We start from the raw sequence: 19665 nt of genomic DNA, 5'->3' as shown, positions 1-19665 counted from the left end.
AAAACTAAACAGTTGAGTAACAGAATTTCTCAAAACATAGACATAAAATGATGACCTGAACTCTCACCTGCATATTAGAAAGTGCCTGCTGCAGACTGCGTAGGATGTTGATCTGCTCGCTCATTTCTTCATTTGAAGAAACTTCCATTAGCTTCTCCAAGTCCAACTTGCAGCTGTTAATGTTAATAACTAGTACATAAAACTCTGCAGAGCTAGTATACATTTGTAACTTGTAAAAGGAGTCATGTAGTACAGTTTCCAATGCAAAAGCGGAGATAGAACCACACTTTCCTGCTACACACTACACAGTAGGTCATATCAAAAAGGGAAAGCATTTCATTCCCAAAGACATCACACAATTTTGATGTCAAATTTTAAAATGCTCAGACTAATACCAAAACAAAACAGACTAGCAAAAAGGATGAACATCCTTCTATGATTCAAGATTGAATTGGCTAGTAAAAGTGCTTCTTTCAAAAATATTGCTGTGGAGTTCCGATTTTATTAATTTGTCTCAGTTCATGATCTTTTAGATGGGCATTTTAATTCATTAAGTCATCGATTGCAGAGAAAAACAAAAGCACAGCAAATTGGACAGAATTACTGCAGCAGAGCCACACGTTGACAACTGCAACTAGTTATGTTTGCAGCTAAATTCCAAATGACCACGAAGCATAAAAAAGAATTACCATTAGAATGAAGACCACTGTACAAATAGTAAACCAAGGTTGTCAAAAAGTATTATAATTCTCATGATCAGTACACAAAAACATTCACGCAAGAGGGTTTGAATAAATGCAAAATTTTACACTGTTCTAAACTGAAAAATATGGTAGATACATACGCAGCATGCTGAGAGAGTTCTTGCAGTTTACAGATCAATTTCTCATTCATCTGTTCAGTCTGCGCAAAACAAAGTAATTATTAGTCTTGATACATGAAAAGTTGCCAGCCTTCAAATTACACTGGAACTTGTAGACTTGCTAGCATAATTTTTAAAAGGAATTCAGATTAAGTCCATATCACCACCACCTTCCCCAACCACAAAATCTACACAAATACCCAGTGACTCAATTGACATTGGCATGGATCGAACAGATCAAACAAAATTAAAACAAAAATCAAAGGGAGGGGGCAGCACAACAGCTCAGTAGTTAGCACTGTTGCCTCTCAGCATCAGGGATCCTGGTTTGATTGCACCCTCTGACAATTTGTGTAGTGTTTGCAGGTTCTCAATGTCTGCATGGGTTTCCTTCCATGGTACAAAGACGTGCAGGTTAAGTGGATTGGCCATGCTAAACTGTCATGTGTCTCCAGGAATATATAAACTAAGCGCATTAGCCATGCGAACATGCAGGGATAGGGTAAATGGGTTGGTCCTGATTGTATGCTTAGAAGATCGGCATGGACTCAAATTAACCAAATGTCCTTACTTCAGTACTGTAGGGACTTTGATTCTATTCTATAAAGATTATGAACAAGCAGTTTTTGAAAAGAAATACACAAAATTATGAATAGCAATCTTCACTGAGGGGAAAATATTTTTCAGGATGACACCTGAGTGAATTGAAAGACCACAAAGCAAGAATACTGCGTCACTGCACTGGTGCAAGTAACAAGTGGCAAACTTTTCAAAACATGAAATGCCAGTTGAAAATCTCACCAGTATGACCCTTTCACACATCTGAGTAGTCTGGCCAACTGCATCACGAAGCTCTTTACTCAAATGTTCAATTTCTTCTCTGTGCAATCTTACTGTGTCCATTACAGTTTGTTGATTCTCAGATTGCACTCCCCTAAGAGGGAAAAAAAAAATAGGTAAAAATAATGGTACTGCAAATCAGACAGGAGGGATCAGTTCTGCTACCATCTTAATAAATTAGAAACCATTGATTAGTTAGAGAGGAATAAGTCATTGTATGGATTCCTTTTCCACTGTAACAAAAGGAAAATTGCAAAGAATTCTCAATACAATGGTAAAACAGGGTCAAAATTAAAGGGTTCTATTCAATGAAAGTTGAGTTTAGACTTTAGATACTAGAAAGAATACACAACACAATGTAAAAGCTAACTCAACAATCCAAGCTAGCCTTGTATGCACATTTCTAGTTGCAAGCAGCTTGATTTTTAAACTTCTTAAAAGTCATTTTCTTAAAAGTAAAGATAATACATCAAAAATAGTTCTAGAAATCTTTACATGCACATTTGCTCTTAACTAGGTACTGAATGAGACTAGGCTCACCTGCTGCTTATTTGAACTGTTCCCCCATGCGCTTGCAGCAGCAGCACTTGGAGTTCTTGCACCTGAACCAAAAACATGGTAAGAATGGCATGAATACATCTACTACCCTTTATGAAATGAACATATTTAAATATGGATAATTCCAGGTCATTTATCTTTGTTCTAGTAAAGTGAATTGCATAATACACTCGAACTTTTGCAAGGTTTGTAGCTCAGGTTGAGGTTTAGGGTGTAGGTTTGCTTGCTGAGCTGTAGGTTTGATATCCAGACGTTTCGTTACCTGGCTAGGTAACATCATCAGTGGCAACCTCCAACCACAACGCCATAAACAAACACAGATCTAGATGCCATCTATCAGCCCCTCAAAACGAACAGGAAATGACATCACCACAAACCCCAGGAACCCCATCCAGGAGAAAGATATAAATAGAAAGCAGGAGACAACAGCTTTGCTTCACTTGGAGGTCGCCACTGATGATGTTACCTAGCCAGGTAACGAAACGTCTGGATATCAAACCTAAAGCTCAGCGAGCAAACCTACACCCTATAATACACTAGAATTAAAACATCTGAAGAGGTACAATATCAACAAAGGGTTAAATAATTTTCTTCTAGATGATTCAGAGCCATAGCATTCTTAGTTACATCAAGAAAAAACAATTCAGAACACAAACCGGAAATAAAGTAAAACACTCAACAGCCATTAAAATGCAACACCTTCATCCAATTTGATCTCTTACACATTGTTGCCCTGTGATTTATATGCAGAATTGAATCAGCATACTTTTCAAATTCTTTTATTCACTCAGAGCGTGAGCAATGACTGCTGGTCCAATATTTATTACCCATCTCAAGCAGCACTTGATAACATGGTGGCAAGCTGCCTTCTTGAGCTGCTGCAATACAATGCAATTAAGGAAGGGAGTTCTACAACTTTGACCCAGAAACATTGAAGTAGTGATGATAAATTGTCAAAATCAGGATGGTGAGTGGCTATGGAGGGGAACACCACCTGCAAGTTCCCACATATTTGCTGCCTTTTTCTAGGTAGAGGTCTGGGTTTGGACTGTGCTGTCTCAGGAGTGAAATACCTTGACGAGGCCAGTAAGCCATCGGCAGGTCACTATTTATACACGTAGAGTACATGATACTGAACTAGCTCAGAGCTGGCTCCTGGAGTGAACAGAACCCCCGACACCCTTAGTAAGCATCAGCCAGGACTCAGGTCGGTAGACCCATTCAATCAGGAAACTTATATTCTATAAAGTCCACCTGGCTGATTTCATTCTAATTACAAAGATCCTTGGAAAATTTCTGCCGAGTAACTGGTAGATGGTACATAGTTGCCACTGAACAGTATTGGACTGAGTTAATATTTGTTGATGCTGTGCCAATCAAAAGGCTAAGTCTGGAGAGAATGTGTCAAGCTGCATTCATGCATCATCACACTGCTGACTGGTGCCTTATAGATGGTGGATTAGGTTAGGAGAGTCAGGTAGTGAGTTATTCCCAAGGGGTTCCTAGCCCTTGACCTGCTCTTATGGATAGTCTAGTTGATGATAATGGGAAATCCGCTTATGGCATCAAGAATTCATTAAGAGTGTTAAGGGGCAATAGCTAGATTCTCTTGTAAGAAATGGCCAATGTCCAGCAGTTGGGTGGCTAAAAGGTTACCTGCCACTTGTCAGCCCAGTGTTTCTATGGCTCCATTTGGACATTGAAATCCTCAAATATTGAAACAAGCAAATGGTGAACATTTTTTAAAAACATGTACATTGCCCCCTGACCTTATGGTGGAGGGTGAAGGTCATTGATGAATTAGCTGAAGATGGTTGGGCTTTGGACACTCCCTGCAGACATGTCTTGGACTGGAGATGACTGACCTCCAATAACCACAACAATCTTCCTATGGGCCATGAATGAATCCAACCAGATTCATTCACCTTCCTAGTTCAGCAATTTCAATATTCGATCAAAGCCTATGTTAAGGTAAAATGGATGCAGTGCTCAACAAAGAAAGTTGAACATTAAGCTAGTGTGACAGGGAGAGAAAAGCAGATAACACTAATAGCTTTAGCTTTTTACCTGGTGCTTAAGGCGCTGAAGTTCAGCAGCTTGGGGATCAAAGTTAACCACAGGTTTATTCTTTATTTTCCTTGCTCTGTCAGCATAGCGTAGAGTATTTAGAGTTTCTTCAATATTAGAATCAGCAGGACTCACACAAGCTATCATCAATGTATGGCTATTTCCACCAAGTGAGTCTGTAAGAAAAGCCAAGTTAAAAGTCAAATATTAACCTGACTGCAAAGGTTTACTTTAGCTGAAAGCAAAACAAGTACATATTCCTTGCATTGAAAGGAGCAGGCGAGGAGGACCCAGAGACAAGAGTCAGTACCCCTTGGAGTGGCAGGGACAATTCAGAGTAAAGGGGTCATGGTGTTGCTACTCCTGTGAAAAGTCAAAGCCTTGTTCAGAAACAGGAGTGACATTACAGCAAACTTAAGTTGGTTGGTTGCTTAGCATGGCTGCTTATGATTGACCGCATCAACTGGCAGATGTAAAAAAAACTAATATTAAGCAACAGTAATAAGCAGCTGCTAAGTAATCTTATCCTTTGGTTTAAAAGGATTAACACAGGTTTTTAGTTTTAAGTATTGGTGGGGTTTAAATGTTCTTCAGTGTATTTGCACTTATTGCCATGTTTTCGAAAGAACGGGTAGGGCTTTTCCAACCTAGACAACATATATCCTTACAATTGTGCGCTGAATAAGTAATTGTGAAGTACATTCAGTTAGTACAACAATTGTCATTGTCCTACAGTAATGAGTCATTGAAAAGCATATTTATAGATATGGTCAGTCTGCAACTGGAGTATGCAAGGGTAGAAGAAAAATTACAACAAGCAGGTAGTACAGCACATCCTGCTGTCCAACCCACATTTGGTTTGGGGTGATTTTCTATCTGGGAATGCCCCCAGAATGAGGTGTTGCTGCCTACTTAATTGCAGGGTGAATGATATCACTTATTGGTTGCAGTGCATTCCATTCTTGGGACATCAGGACCAGCTCTGGCAGAGATAGGGACTGAGCATTGCTAAAATAGTTCTGGTATTTGCTAGCATTGTTGGGGAAGGCTACAGTAGTTCAAAAAGGGGGACAAACACCTTAAAGCAGATTCAGTTCGGACAAAAATCAGAAGTAAAACATTGGGCAGAAAATTAGTCAAGAGTCTGTGAAGACCCAGAAACCAAAAGAAAGAAAATAGCAAAGAACATTTGGTAGCAATCAAGGGCTACACATGGTTTGTAACAAATAAAGCTGATGAGCACAGACCTCAATGCCAAGTTTCAATCATTGCTAGTTCAGAAACAGCCCACGGACAGACAGGAACAGCAACTCAACATTTTTTCTGGGAATATCTTACAGCTGCGAAGATGGGTGATTTGCTGTTGCTTCTAACAAGGCCATATAGAGATTGACCCAAGAAGAAGAAAAAAAAAGGAACAGTGTAACATGGATCCTTAAATATGAATAGTTTAAGTAGGCTAATCTCATTAAAAAAGGGCAATAATAGTTGGAAATTTTAGCAACCATATTAACTGGGATAATTTTCATGTGGTAGGAAGTGAAAGAGTAGAATTCTTAAATTCATCCAGGTGAATCTTTGACCATTACGTGGAAAGGGCAACAAGGGTACGGCTCTCAGATATAACAAGGCAGGTGGAAGGAGTGGTAGTGAGTTAGCATTTTGACACTTAATGGATAATGAATAAACTAATGAGAGAATGAATTTGTTTTTCCAATTTGGACAAAGCCAATGAGTTATTAGCAAAAGTGAACTTGAAACAGTTCTCCTTTAAATGCCACAGTTGTATTCTAGCAAAACCTCATTTAATAGAAAACCGCTTAATATAAATAATGGAAAAAGTGCAGTTCGGGGCAGATTAGCAAAAATCCCTCAAAAGTCCAAAGTATAGCACAGCCTGAAATCATCAAAAATAAAATTTAACAGCATAATTAAAAATGTAAAAATGGCTGCTCTGTTCAGTATCTCGCAAAGCAGCTCTTTCAGCACATGTGCAATATGGTGCAAAGACCAACGCTAATATGGCACATGTGCAGAACAAAGCATGTGAACCAATCCCCGTTAGAATCACGCTAATGCAAACTGAGGTAAGCGTTCTCAAAAGTACCATTCCCTAATTCTTCAGTGACATTTTAGCCAAATCAAGTGCTTTCCCAGAACTACCTGTACTTGGAGGTAACTTACAGTTCACAGTAAATGCACTTCCATAAGGGGGGGGGGGGGGGGGGGCGGGGGAAGAAGAGGAAGAGTAAAGGGCTGACAAATCTGGAGTCAATGTCAAGCAGTTTCCAGGCCAAGAAATAGTGAAAGGCATGACTGGAATGCATGGCCACAGAACATTGACAGCAGATGAAAACAGCAATGGAATTCTTTACTTCAGTAAAGTATAGAATGCAAGACCATGACTTATGCTGGAAGTGCATTTATCTGAGCAATGAGATCATGGCCTGTACACAGTGCTGATCAACTCAAAAAGGAGGAATTATATCAGAGGAGATGCAAGAGAATATGCCATACCTGGAAAAAGGCAACTCAAGGAGAAACCAGAGGTGGCTGCTGAGAGATGTAATTGGGGTGATTAAGACAGAAACCCAGATGGAATGGACGAGGGGTCCATTTACCACAGGTCAATGCTTAGGACACAGATTTAAAATTGAAAGATTAGAATGAAGGAGAGTAGAGTTATCACTGGGTCTGGAAGTCTCTACCAAAACTCCAAAAAGGAGGTTTAACTAACTGTCTTTTTTAAAAAAAAAAACAAACATTGTGCTGGATATACCTTCAGTTGTGTCCTGAAGGGAAATGGATTAAAAAAGCTAGAGTAAAAAGTTAGAGGGATTAGGATGGATGACCTGTTTTTCAGCTGGAAACGACAAAACAACTCAGTGCTTTAAACTTTTTGATTCTTATAGTGAAGCATCCATTTAAACTTTGTTTTTGAGCTTACACAATCTAAAGGAATAAAACAATTCTTTAAAATGAACCCAAATCAAATCTGCATTTAAAAATGGTGAACTCACATGACTATGGATGGGGGATTCAATTTGAGGAGGAAATTCATTGGCAAATCACCCCCCACACTCCCAAAAGGAATGTTTCAACTGATTAATATAGTAAAAGGCCATTAGATCAAGAATCTTCCAAGTTCAACACTGCATTCTCAGATAGGGTGGGGAAACAAAAGTAAAGATATCTTCAGCCATATTTTGATCTTGGAATTAAAAAAACAAGTTACTGGAGAAATTCAGGTCTGGCAGCATTGTTGCGCTGTAGCAACTTCTGTTTGTGTTCCAGATTTCCAGCATCCATAGTTGTTTTATCATGACCTCTACTGAGACTGTATCTAAGATAGAGCAAAATGTGGTAAAGACAGATCCCACAGATGTCTCAGCAATATCCTCCCAGATATTAGTGGCAACCAACTATCCCTATAAATAAAACAAATCCGTAACACTTGCCTTATATTCCAATTTAAGGCTTAGTCTTCAACTCAAATGCCACTTTGACATGGACCGCAGTGATCAAGGCATCAACTCACATTGGACCAAGTATGGCAAAGAGCCCTAACAAAAGCTTAAAAAACCTGATGGGAAATCATGGATGGATTTGGGTTTTGGAGAGGGGGAGGGAGTGGTGTGAAAATATGGTTGGAGTCATAACGAGCACAAAGGAAGATGTCTATGGTTATTGGTGGCCAGTCACCTCAAGTCCAGGACATCTCTGCAGGGATTTCTCCAAGGCAATATCCTAGTCCAAAACATTTTCAGCTGTTTAAATTACATTCCTACCACCTGAAGGTCAGAAAGGGGTATTTTATCAATGACTGCACAATGTTCAGCATCATCCCATGACTTGATAATAGCCAGGCTTGAGCTGACCAGGAGCAAGCAATATTCCCTCCATACAATAACTATCCAAAAAAGCGAACCATCAACTCATCACATTCAATAGAATCACCAGTGCTGAATACCACACTGACATTCTGGGAATTACAACTGACCAGAAAGCAAAACTAGACCAACCACACAAATATGGCAGCTACATCAACAGGTCAGAGGCTAGAAAGCCACTAAGGAATTTGGCTGAATTTTCAATGCCTACCCACCATCTACAAAGTAGAGGTTACAAGTGTAGGATTGCTCCACACTTGCCTGGATGAATGTACCCCTACAGCACTAAGCTCAACACAATTTAAGACTCAAGCAGCTGCTTTATTGACATATTCATAAACATTCTCTCCACTACTGATATGTAATAGCGGTAGCATGTATTATTTACAAGATGCACTGCAGAAATTCTCACTAAGAATCCTTAGACAGCTCCTTCCAGATATGACAATGGTATGACAAGAGCAGCAGACACAAGAACTAGGAGCAGGAATTAGGCAATTCAGCACCTTCAGCCTCACTCACCACATTCTGGGGTAGCAAATTCCAGATTCACAGCATTGAGAAGTAATTCCTCATTTGTTTGAAATCTGCTACCCCTCATTCTATAACTAGGACCTTGTTGCAAAGCTGCCCCACAAAAGGAAATATCCTGATCACTGTCGGTCCCTTTTAGCAGCTTATATATCTCAATTAGATTTTTCATTCTGACCACCAGAGAGTAAAATGCTTAATAACACACTTCTCATCTCTACAATTAAAACTAATGAAAGTCCTTTGAATTGTCTCCAACACAAATACATTCCTCAAGGAAACAAAGCTGTATACAGTACTACAGTGCAGTCTCACCTCCTCCAAGTTAATTGCAGATGATTGATCTAGAAAGTAAGAAATAAGCATAGTTTCTTCATTGTCAGTAGATCAAAATTACAAACTCCCTCCCAGCAACATTGGTATCCCTACATCAAATAGACTGCTCATCACCACCTTAAGGCAATAAGTACTACCCAAGACAGCCAAGTTCTCATCCCTGAATGATTACAAAAATCATGGTAGCTCGAATCTCCATTCTTATGGCTGCACATCAGCACTTAGTCTGTAAAAGGTTCATTGCACCTAGCTTCACTAAGTTAGACACTACCTTTTGGTTTCTGAGCACCTTGACTTGTCAGCTGGATGAAGCAAATATAGATTGCAGGCTTCTTTTATGCAACCCCTACCCTCATCTCAGCTGTATTGAACTATCATTGGCACCCTGGGTTTGAGAACCATCCCTTGCTCCAGACTCCAAGTCCTAACTGCCTAGAGTCAGGAATAGCAGCACCTTTTCAACGTGGAAGGAGAAGAGTTTCCAAGTATCTGATTGCCTACCTTCAGGCTTTTGGTCAATCTTGAACAGAAGATTGCCTCCAACCAATTAGAATGGATAGACTAGGTAAAAACAATGACTGCAGATGCTGGAAACCAGAGTCTAGATTAGAGTGGTGCTGGAAAAGCACAGTTCAGACAGCATCCTGATGAAGGGCTTTTGCCCGAAACATCAATTTTACTGCTCCAAGAATGGATAGACCCTTGACCTGTTGAGTGATCCTTAGAAAATAAATCCCAGCCCTTAATCTAGATAGAACTGAATGTAGCAGAAAAAAAAAAAGAGTCAGTGGAACACCCAGTTTCTCAATGCTGCATATTCAGCTTGCTGGCTTAGACAGCATCAAAAGATAAAACGAGGATTTCACCACAATTAGTATGCTCTTGTTCACTGATCAAGTATAAAGCTCGGTCACTTGGACATGATGCCAAGAACCAGTGAAAAGGACACAGGCTAAATGAATCTCAAGCCACTTTCTCAGATTACTCCCCCCATTTTAAAAAAAGTCAAATTGCAAAAATGTTTACTAGAGATATTAACACAAACCAAATTACCTTACCTTGCAACAATCGTGTCAGTTTTGAATCTCTATATGGCACAAAGCCCTTGCGATTATGCTCATCTCCAAGTGCGCTGATAACATTACCCAGGGACAGCAAACCACGGTTAATGTTGATTCCTGAAACAGATTGACCATTAGTCACAAGCACACCCAAGAAGGCATAAGCTTATTCGAACAAGCAGGTAAGACTACAGTAAACATTTAGGTGACAGGTAGAACTGAGGTCTTCTGTCAGCCAATAGTTACATCAGGCCTAAATAGTTAGACTGGTTTTCATTTGTCGATAACAACCATTCATGTGTTAGCTATCTCAATTCATTAAGCCATATCCCAAGACCACAAGAACATGCAAAAGCATAACTTAACATTGCACAAAGAAAAGAATGCTGGGTTTTGCAACAGGATAATGAGACGAGTGTAGAGAAAATCCTTACTTCTGGTTTAAAACGAACATTTGTGGTCAGTGAATAATCTAATCTGAAGAAGCGTCAATAATTTTAAGACTTAACAGATGTAATTTTTTTTTTTTTTTAAAACAATCTAGAATGTTTCCTTGGGTGCTGATAACCCAAATGACGAACAGAAGCTGCACGATTCAGCAAGCAAGCAGGTCTAGCACTGCCTCTGATTCAAGAGCAAGAAAAAACTTTTCCCATTCCCAATCAACTAGCTTCTCATGTCAACATGCAATAATGCCTACTCCACTCATATTTTGGAGGGGATAAGCCATAACAGTTACATTGCAATTATAAAAGGTTCTTGGTAAGAGAAATTAATCTTGTGCTTCTACAAGATATTAAATCAAACTAGAAAATTAAGGTAAGCAGTAAATCCTGTCCTTATCTCTCCCCATTTCCTGCATGATTCTTTCTCTCTATCAATCCAAATCGATAACACTGCTGCTGCAAAAAACAAGCATCCAAGATAGCAGGCAGAAATTTATTTTTTAAAAAAGCAAGTTACCATTCAGAAATGTTCCATTGTGCATCATAACTTATGGTCACTAAAGGATGCTGCTAATGAAAGCTTTACAACAATTGCAAGGAGGGAAAAATAACTAAACTGGAGCCAAAGTTTGTGCCCAAACGCATTCAAATTTTCAGGGTATCTTCCACTATTCAGCAAAAGAGCCTGAGGCCAATCAAAACTATGCCAGTCAGTGGAATCTTCAGATACTTCATTTATAACTGATCAATCACCAAGATTAATCAAAACCTCTTCAGGTGAAAAATATCTACAATTATTCAGAATCATTAAAACTAAACATTAATTCAATCCAGTCAAGTGGGGAATTGTTTTCCCCCAAAGTCAAGACTCACTTTGAGAATTCCTACCCCTTCTCAAATCATGTCAAGGTCTACTTCTAGCATTTCCTCCAAGCTGCACTCACCTGCAACTGCTATCATGTTTCAATCAGCATTCTAATTGCAACATTGACTGCTACTTCCTATTTAGAGGACAAGATTACCTTCCTTCAGACGGTCACCCTCTGCTTTTGTTTTTTTCTGGCGCTCAGATCCTGCCAGATCCACTAGGTGCAGTTTGGAACGGAAATAACTGTTTCTGCAGGGAAAAGAACAAAAAGCAAATAAGAAAAAGTCACTAAACACCATAAAAGACATGGAAGCCAAGTAGGACATTCAGTCTAATAAATCTGCTCCAACATTCAATGAGATCATGCTGTTTCAGTTACTCTCAAACTTCACTTTTTTGCCTTTTCTCATAACACTGTTTTCAAAAAATGTCTCAACCTAGAATGTAAGTAATAAACCAGCCTCTGGGGTAAAGATTTCCACAGGTTCATTACCACCTGAGAGAAAGAAGAAATTCCTCCTTTTTGATCTTAAAAATGCAATTACTTATTGATATTATGGCCTGCAGTCATAAATTCATGTGCAAGAGTCAACAACACTCCTGCATCTCCCTGTCCAAGGCTTCCAAGAACTCTTGTATGTTTCTACAAGGTTGCCTCATTCTTCTAAATTAGATTACAGGCTGAACCTACTCAATCTCTGCTCAAAAACAGTCCCTTTATACCTAGTATCAATCCAATAAGCTTTCTCTGAACTGCCTCCAATACCAGTGTATCACATAAAAAGGGCACAAAACTATTCATAATATTCCAGCTGATGTCTGATTAGTGTCATGCAGTTTTAGCAAAACCTCCACGTTTGCATACTCATTTCCTTTGGGATAAAGGCCAACATGATGCTTTCCCCATCATCCATTAGGTTACTAGCTTTTTGGGATCACTGAAGATATTCTACAGTCTATTTAAAATAATATTCTTCCTGCCAAAGTGCATAACCTCACATTTATATCCCATGTACCAAGTTTTTGTCCACTTTTGAAAAAAATCATGTGGGATGTTGGTATTGTTAGCTGCCTCATTTATTGCTGTCTCCTGTTACCCTCTAAGGGGTGGTGGTGGTGGTGAGCTGTTGCAGTCCACTACTGGGTGGATCCACAATGCCATAACAAGGTAATTCCAGGATTTTGACCCAGCAACAGAGATACATATCCAGGTCAAGATGGTGAGTGGCTCGGAGGGGGACTTGCAAGTGGTGCTCCCATGTATCTGCCGCCCCTGCCTTTTGACATGCAAGTAATTGTGGAGATGGAAGGTGCTGTCTGAGAATCTTTTGTTTAACAGATCAAATTGTCTGCAGACTCTAATGCTCATCACTTAACTTCCCACATTTCTGGACCATTTGCAAACCTGACTACAATACATTCCTTTCCTCATATGGCACCATAGTGATCCCTGTGGCACTCCACTAGTTACAAGTAGCTATCCTAAATACACCCCCTTACCCCAACTATTAGTTAGCCAACAGTCTATCCATTTCATTCTATCACTGACATCATAGGCAGTCATCGCGTGCAATACGTATGGGGAACTTTAAATTACTCCCAATAATCCAAATATTACAATTCGTGGCTTTCCCTGTTTGTTAGCTCCAAAAGTATTCTCAAACTGGTCAGGCATGAAGCCTGAAAAAGTCTCTTCCTGTAGATCTGTTCAGCTTTCATGAGGCCAAGCTAGCTCTGCTTATTCATATGTAAATCTAAATGCTTTCTTGTTAGACCTTTTTTCTTGAGAAAGGTGTTAATTTTTATAAGTGTCAAGCTAATTGACATATATAGTTAGAAAGGTGAGAAAACAAAAACTAAGAGGAAAGAAATTGTGCTACATTGGCAGTTTTCCAAAGCCCAAGGATTATTGAAAGATGATTAGTGCAAGCACCATCTCTGTAGCTACTTTAGAAAACAGGGGACATTAGTCTTTAGCCCTAATTTCCCTTACGCCATTTCTTTAGTGATATTTATTGTATTTGTTTCTTCTCCATCTGCCTTGAACATTTCAGCAAAGTTAATACTGCGAAAGCTAGTGTGCTTCCAATAGACAAAGCATCATTCTCTCTTTAAGCTAAAGATTGAAAAAGCCGTTTCAAAATTAATCACATGGCATAAGGATATAACTCACGCGAACATAAAGAAAAGCACTCTGAAAACTTGCCACCTGTCCAAAGCAGAAGCACCATTACCTGTCACTTTTCTTTCTTTGTTCAACAGTGACTGTGAAGATGGCATGGGATCGGGATGACTGGGAGTTCATTGCTGTTGCAGCAACTGTCCTTGTAGAATTTCCTTGTTCCAGGCAGTTCACCATATCCATTGCAGTTAACACTTTTGTTTCAATTAGACCTACAATCTGCAATGAGCAACTACAGGAATTGAGTTTTTAAGAAAAAATCAAAACTGTACGACAGATCTACTAACTTCTCTCAAAAGGTTTAGAATACAGGTTTGTGACTATAAAGCTCCGGAAAAAAAAAAAACCAAATTCTGCATGCTTCTTATGGGCAATAATGAAGTTAGGCGCATATTAGGTGCATATAAAATGTCAGGTCTCATTATCTGTCCTAAATTGGCATATGTGGGTAGTAAAAAAAAAAAAAAATCAGACAGCTCAAGGAAATAAAACTTAAAAGTTAGAATGGAGAGAAAAGCTGTCCTTTTTAAAAAAGGACATCACAACAATCACTTACAAGACAGTAATTTCATTTAATAGAGTCTCTATTTTTAGAGAATGTTACCTTTATGCCTTCTTTGGGATCTTCTCTGATGTGAATTTGGGATTTCTCCCGAGATGGATGCAACAGATCCAAAATATCTTCATTGTAGATCTATGAAGGATGAAAAAAGATGCAACCAGAATACAATGGGAACAATTTCACAACAGAATGCAAGGATCTCAAAATTACATGTTTAAAACAAAACCCATTAAAAATGATTTCCAGTAGCAAAGACATTCATTCAAGATGAATGAAGTTTTAAATTGACACTGCCTTTGGCTGTAATGAAACAGCAATTCATGTCTTCTCCAATCCCCTACCTCTTTTTAAATCATCCACACACAAAAAAAGGTGTCTTCTGGTCCCTCTTTGGGACGATCTGTAGATGATTAGTAGTGGGTGCTAGTCTGCCTAAGTAGTTACTATACAGCAAAAAAAAAACTTAGCTTTTAAGGTGTATGCAAATGCAGTTATTCTCTGAAGCCACTAATCTTGACTTCATACCTCAACTGAAGAAAACAACTTTGCAAAACATTGTACTCACTGAAAAATGTCCTCAATTCATACTGTTCTTTCCCCCTCCCAATGAGGTTTAAATTCAATTTACCATTTAATTCTATACCCTTTCGCTCATCCAATAGTTCCACATGGAACTCTGTACAAAAATGGTTCGCCAAACCTAGATGAAGCATTCACAAAAATCTTCAGCGAGAAGTGCTGAATGGATAATCAAGTTGTCTCCAGCATCACAGATGCCAGTTGTCAGACAATTCAATGCACCCAGTTATGAAGAAGTGGATGCTACAAAGGTTGTGGTCCCAGCAACATTCCAACAATAGTAGAAAAGAATTATACTCCAGAAAGTACCCTTAGCCAAACTGTTTTAGTATAGATACAACAGTGTAATTCACCAGAGTGTGGATAACTGCCCAGGCATGTCCAGTATGTCCTCCTATAGTCATCTATGCAGTCAATCAGCACTAGTTGAAGTGTCACCAGCTACAGTTCCTGAAAGCTCAAGTTTCAGAGCTGGAGCAGCAGGTGGTGACACTGGAGCATCCATGAGGCAAAAGGTATCATGGGTAGCATGTATAGAGAGGTGGTCACACTACAGGCTCAGGATCTTCAGGCAGAAAGAGAATGGGTGACCACCAGACTGAGCTAGAGAGAAACAGGTGATGCAGGAATCTCCTATAGCCACTTCGCTGCAAAACAGATACACCGTTTTGGGTACTGTTGAGGATAATGACCTGAGGGAAAACAGCAGCAGCCAAACTTATGACACCATGGTTGGTTCTGCTGCAGAGGGAAGGGGTAAAAATTGTGCCAGGGCAATATTTATGGAGGACTCTATCGTAAAGGGAATAGACAGGTGTTTCTGTGGCTGCAAACAAGACTCCAGGATGGTATGTTGCCTCCCTGGCACTAGGGTCAAGTATGTCTCAGAGCAGGTATGGATATTCTAAGCAGTGAATAGCCAGTGATTGTGGTACACATTTGGTACAAATGACATAGGACCTCATACATTTAACCGAAAATCAGAACACAGACAGGTAGAGAGTAAGTTAAGAAATCTGACTTCAAAAGATAGTGATCTCAGGATTACAACTAGTGCCACATGCCAGTCAGAACAGAAATGACAGGATATATTGGATGAATATTTTGGGGGCTGCAGCAGTGATGGGGCTTATACAAATTGGACAAGTTACACCTGGGCAGGACTGGGACTGAAGTCATAGGGAGAAGCGTTGCTAGAGCAGTTGGGGAGGATTTAAACTAATGTCAGGGGATGGGAACTTACGCCAGGAGTCAGAAGGAGGGAGTAAGGACAAAAAAGGGTAGAAAAAAGGAATAAGGAAAAAGTGATAGGCAGGGAAACAAAGCAAAATTCAAACAGGAGAAAGTGAGGACTGCAGATGCTGGAGATCAGAGCTGAAAATGTGTTGCTGGAAAAGCGCAGGTCAGGCAGCATCCAAGGAGCAGGAGAATCTACGTTTCGGGCATGAGCCCTTCTTCAGGAATTTGACCTGAATTCAAAATTCAAACAGGGCTGGATGTAGCTGAGCTGCAAGGTTCATTTTCAGAAGTTTCATCACCATACTAGGTAACATCTTCAGTGAGTCTCCAGACAAAGCACTGCTGATGTTTCCTGCTTTCTATTTATAGATTTGGGTTTGCTTGGGTTGATGTCATTTCCTTTCTTTTTCTCAGGGGTGGGAAATGGGATCCAAGTCAATGTGCTTGTTCATAGAGTTCCAGTTGGAATGCTAGGCTTCTCGTGCATGTCGGTTTTCCTCAGAGGATGGATGTGTTGTCCCAATCGAAGCAATGTCCTTCTTTATCTGTATGTAAAGATTCTAGAGAGGTGGGTCATGTCTTTTTGTGGCTAGTTGATGTTCATGTATCCTGGTGGCTAGTTTTCTACCTGTTTGTCCAATGTAATGTTTGGTACAGTTCTTGCATGGTATTTTGTAAGTGACATTAGTTTTGCTTGCTGTCTGTATAGGGTTTGTCAAGTTAATTAGTTGCTGTTTTAATGTGTTGGTGGGTTTGTGGGCTACCATGATGCCAAGGGGTCTGAGTAGTCTGGCAGTCATCTCCAAAATGTCTTTGGTGTAGGGGAGAGTGGCTAGGGTTTCTGGACCCAAACATACAAATAGAAACTCAGGAGACACCAACAGTGTCTGGAGGCTCACTGAAGATATTGCCTAATACGGTGACTAAACATCTGAAAACGAACCTCCAGCTCAGTGAACAAACCTACTTCCAGAACCTCAACTTGAGCTACAAATCTTCTCAAAACTTGAGAACACTATTGGGAGCAAGACAGTGTTAAAAACGACAAGCTTAAAGGTTTTGTGCCTTAATGCACAAGCATTTGTAATAGAATTGCAAGAGCTAATCTCAGCTATAAACAGGTACGATAATAATTAGGATTATGGAGACATGGCTACAGGGTGACTAGGGATGGGAACTGGATGTCCGAGGCTATTAAGCATTTAAGGAGGACAGGCAAAAAAGGGGAAAAGGTGGAGGAGTGGCATTGCTGATAAGAAGAAATTAACATAATAGTGAGAAAGAGCTTTAGCGCCGACAACATGGAGTTGAGAAATACCAAGGGGCAAAAAAAAATCATTAATGGGTGTCATATTTAGACCCTTCAACTGCAGGATGTTGGGACTGGCATTACACAAGAAACTACAATGCTGTAGAGGAGGCATTCCTGAAGTGTTGACCAACGTGTGGAGGAACCTACTAAAGAGCAGGTCATCTTAGACTGGATACTGTGTAATATGAAGGGAATGAAGCCAATCTAGCTGTGAGACACTCCGGGGGGGCGGGGGGGGGGCTAAATTTGTGACCATAACAAGATAAAATTCTATCAAAGTGGAGAGAGCAAGGTAAATGAATCAGACACTCAGGTGCTGAATCTTAAAAAGGATCTATGAAGATCAGGCACGAGTTGCCCTTGATAGATTGGGGAGAATTACTTGGATGACAGTGGATAGGCAATGGCAAGCATTGAAGGCACACATTGGAAATGACAACTGTCTGATAAAAGCAAAAATGGGTAAGAGGGCCAATTCAGGGCTTAAAAAGGAAATTAGAGAATGCATATGATTCCAGAAAAAGCATATATTGAGTCAGAGTCTTAGATGTACAGCATGGAAACAGACCCTTCGGTCCAACCCATCCACGCAGACCAGATATCCCAACCCAATCTAGTCCCACATCCTTCCAAACCCTTCCTATTCATATACCCATCCAAATGCCTCAAACGTTGCAATTGTACCAGCCTTCACCACTTCCTCTGGCAGCTCATTCCATACACATGCCACCCTCTGAAAAGGTTGCCCCTTAGGTCTCTTTCATATCTTTCCCCTCTTACCTTAAACCTATGCCCTCTGGTTCTGGACTCCCCGACCCCAGTGAAAAGACTTTGCCTATAGACTGGCCAAGAAAAAAAGATAAGTGGTGATTGGGAACAGTTTAGAATTCAGCACAGGACCAAGGGGAAAATATGGTACAAAAGTAAGCCTACAGAGAACAAAGACTGACACTAAGAGTTTCTTTATGTATGTGAAGAGAGAGATTGAAGACAAATGTAGATCCCCTACAGATAGAAACAGGGGAATGTATAATAGGGGACAAAGAACAGTTGAGCAACTCCAGGCAAACTTTGTCTTTTGTGAAGACAGAACCAATCAAGATACTACAAATGCTCGAGAATGCAAGATTTCGTGAGAATAAAGAACTGAGGGAGATCAATATTACTAGAGAATTGGTGCTGGAAGAATGGAGAGGATTGAAGGCAGATAAATACTTAGGGCCTGATAATCTACATCCCAGAGTAGATTAGTAGATCTAGAAAGAGTGGATGCATTGGATGTCATCTTCCAGGACTTTATAGACTGTTAGTCGTGGCAATTAAGAGTGCGAGGGTTTGATGCAACACGACAGTGTTGGTTAAGCCACAACCAGACCACAGTGCAATCCAGGCTGCCACATTATAGGCAGGATGGGATTACATTGGAAAAGTTATAAAAAGATTCACTAGGAAGTTGCCCAGGCTGGAACATTTCCGCTATGTAGGGACACTTGTAGGGCACTACTTTCCTTGGAGCAGAGAAGGCTGAAGGGGGACCTAAAGAGGTTTACAGGATTGAGGGGCATAGATATGGTTGATAGGAATAAACCTTACCCCTTAGTAGAGACCATTTACAAAGCGACACCGTCAGAAATGAGGCATGAGTAATAAGAGCTAGTCACATCCATATCACAAGAAGAAATAATAAAAAGAAATTACAACACTGATTTTCACATCTACCCAGCTTTACTGCTATGTTCAGTAAAACTATCAGACACCTTGTTTTGGAACAGAAATTTCCTCAAAAATGGAAGATTGATGTAATTAGAATTTAGAATGAGGACCAAAATCATTTACTAATTCCATCAATCTTCTTGGTAACAATCCAGCAAAGTTGTCTGCTCACAACCTTGATGTAACAACTCCAAGTTTGCATTTTGCCAACACCAAGACCACCAACTTCCAACCCAAATATTGCCAGACTTCACACATTACATTCATTCCAGCGTTATATCTAGACTCGCTTATTTTAATAAAAGCTTACCTAATCTCCATATGCCACTTTCCAAAAACTAAAAAAAATATAATCAATATTCTGCTGCTCAAGTTTCATTCACCTGACCACTGTCCTCAAATGTCCCAAACAAGTATCATCTCCATTTCAAAATGGTCATCCTTTTCTCTCCATGCAATTACCCACTCATTCAGCCCCACAATATAATTTACTAAAGTTTGGCCTTTGGGCATCCACAATTTTAAATTTGCTTCAACATTGGTGACCATGCAGTTAACTGCCTAGGCTCCAAGCTCTGGAATACCTTTATTACTTTGGTCCTCTTTGGGGACTCCTTCA

At 39.8% G+C, this 19665-nt stretch overlaps 1 protein-coding gene across 2 annotated transcripts in view; it reads right to left on the bottom strand.

Moving 5' to 3' along the window:
• kif4 (kinesin family member 4) overlaps positions 1-19665 on the bottom strand; it is a 71592-nt gene that overhangs the window by 38454 nt on the left and 13473 nt on the right. For both annotated transcript variants that reach the window (XM_043704770.1, XM_043704771.1), the window contains exons 5-13: positions 14246-14335; positions 13694-13860; positions 11614-11708; positions 10143-10262; positions 4328-4503; positions 2243-2304; positions 1664-1796; positions 845-903; positions 68-173 (exon numbers count right to left, since the gene is read on the bottom strand). In XM_043704770.1, coding sequence (XP_043560705.1) covers positions 68-173; positions 845-903; positions 1664-1796; positions 2243-2304; positions 4328-4503; positions 10143-10262; positions 11614-11708; positions 13694-13860; positions 14246-14335 — 1008 coding nt within the window. The remainder of the gene's footprint in view (positions 1-67; positions 174-844; positions 904-1663; positions 1797-2242; positions 2305-4327; positions 4504-10142; positions 10263-11613; positions 11709-13693; positions 13861-14245; positions 14336-19665) is intronic.

This window comes from Chiloscyllium plagiosum, chromosome 15 (genome assembly GCF_004010195.1).
Source record: "Chiloscyllium plagiosum isolate BGI_BamShark_2017 chromosome 15, ASM401019v2, whole genome shotgun sequence".
NCBI classification, from domain to species: Eukaryota; Metazoa; Chordata; class Chondrichthyes; order Orectolobiformes; family Hemiscylliidae; genus Chiloscyllium; species Chiloscyllium plagiosum.
This window is presented reverse-complemented; position numbering and strand designations above follow the sequence as displayed.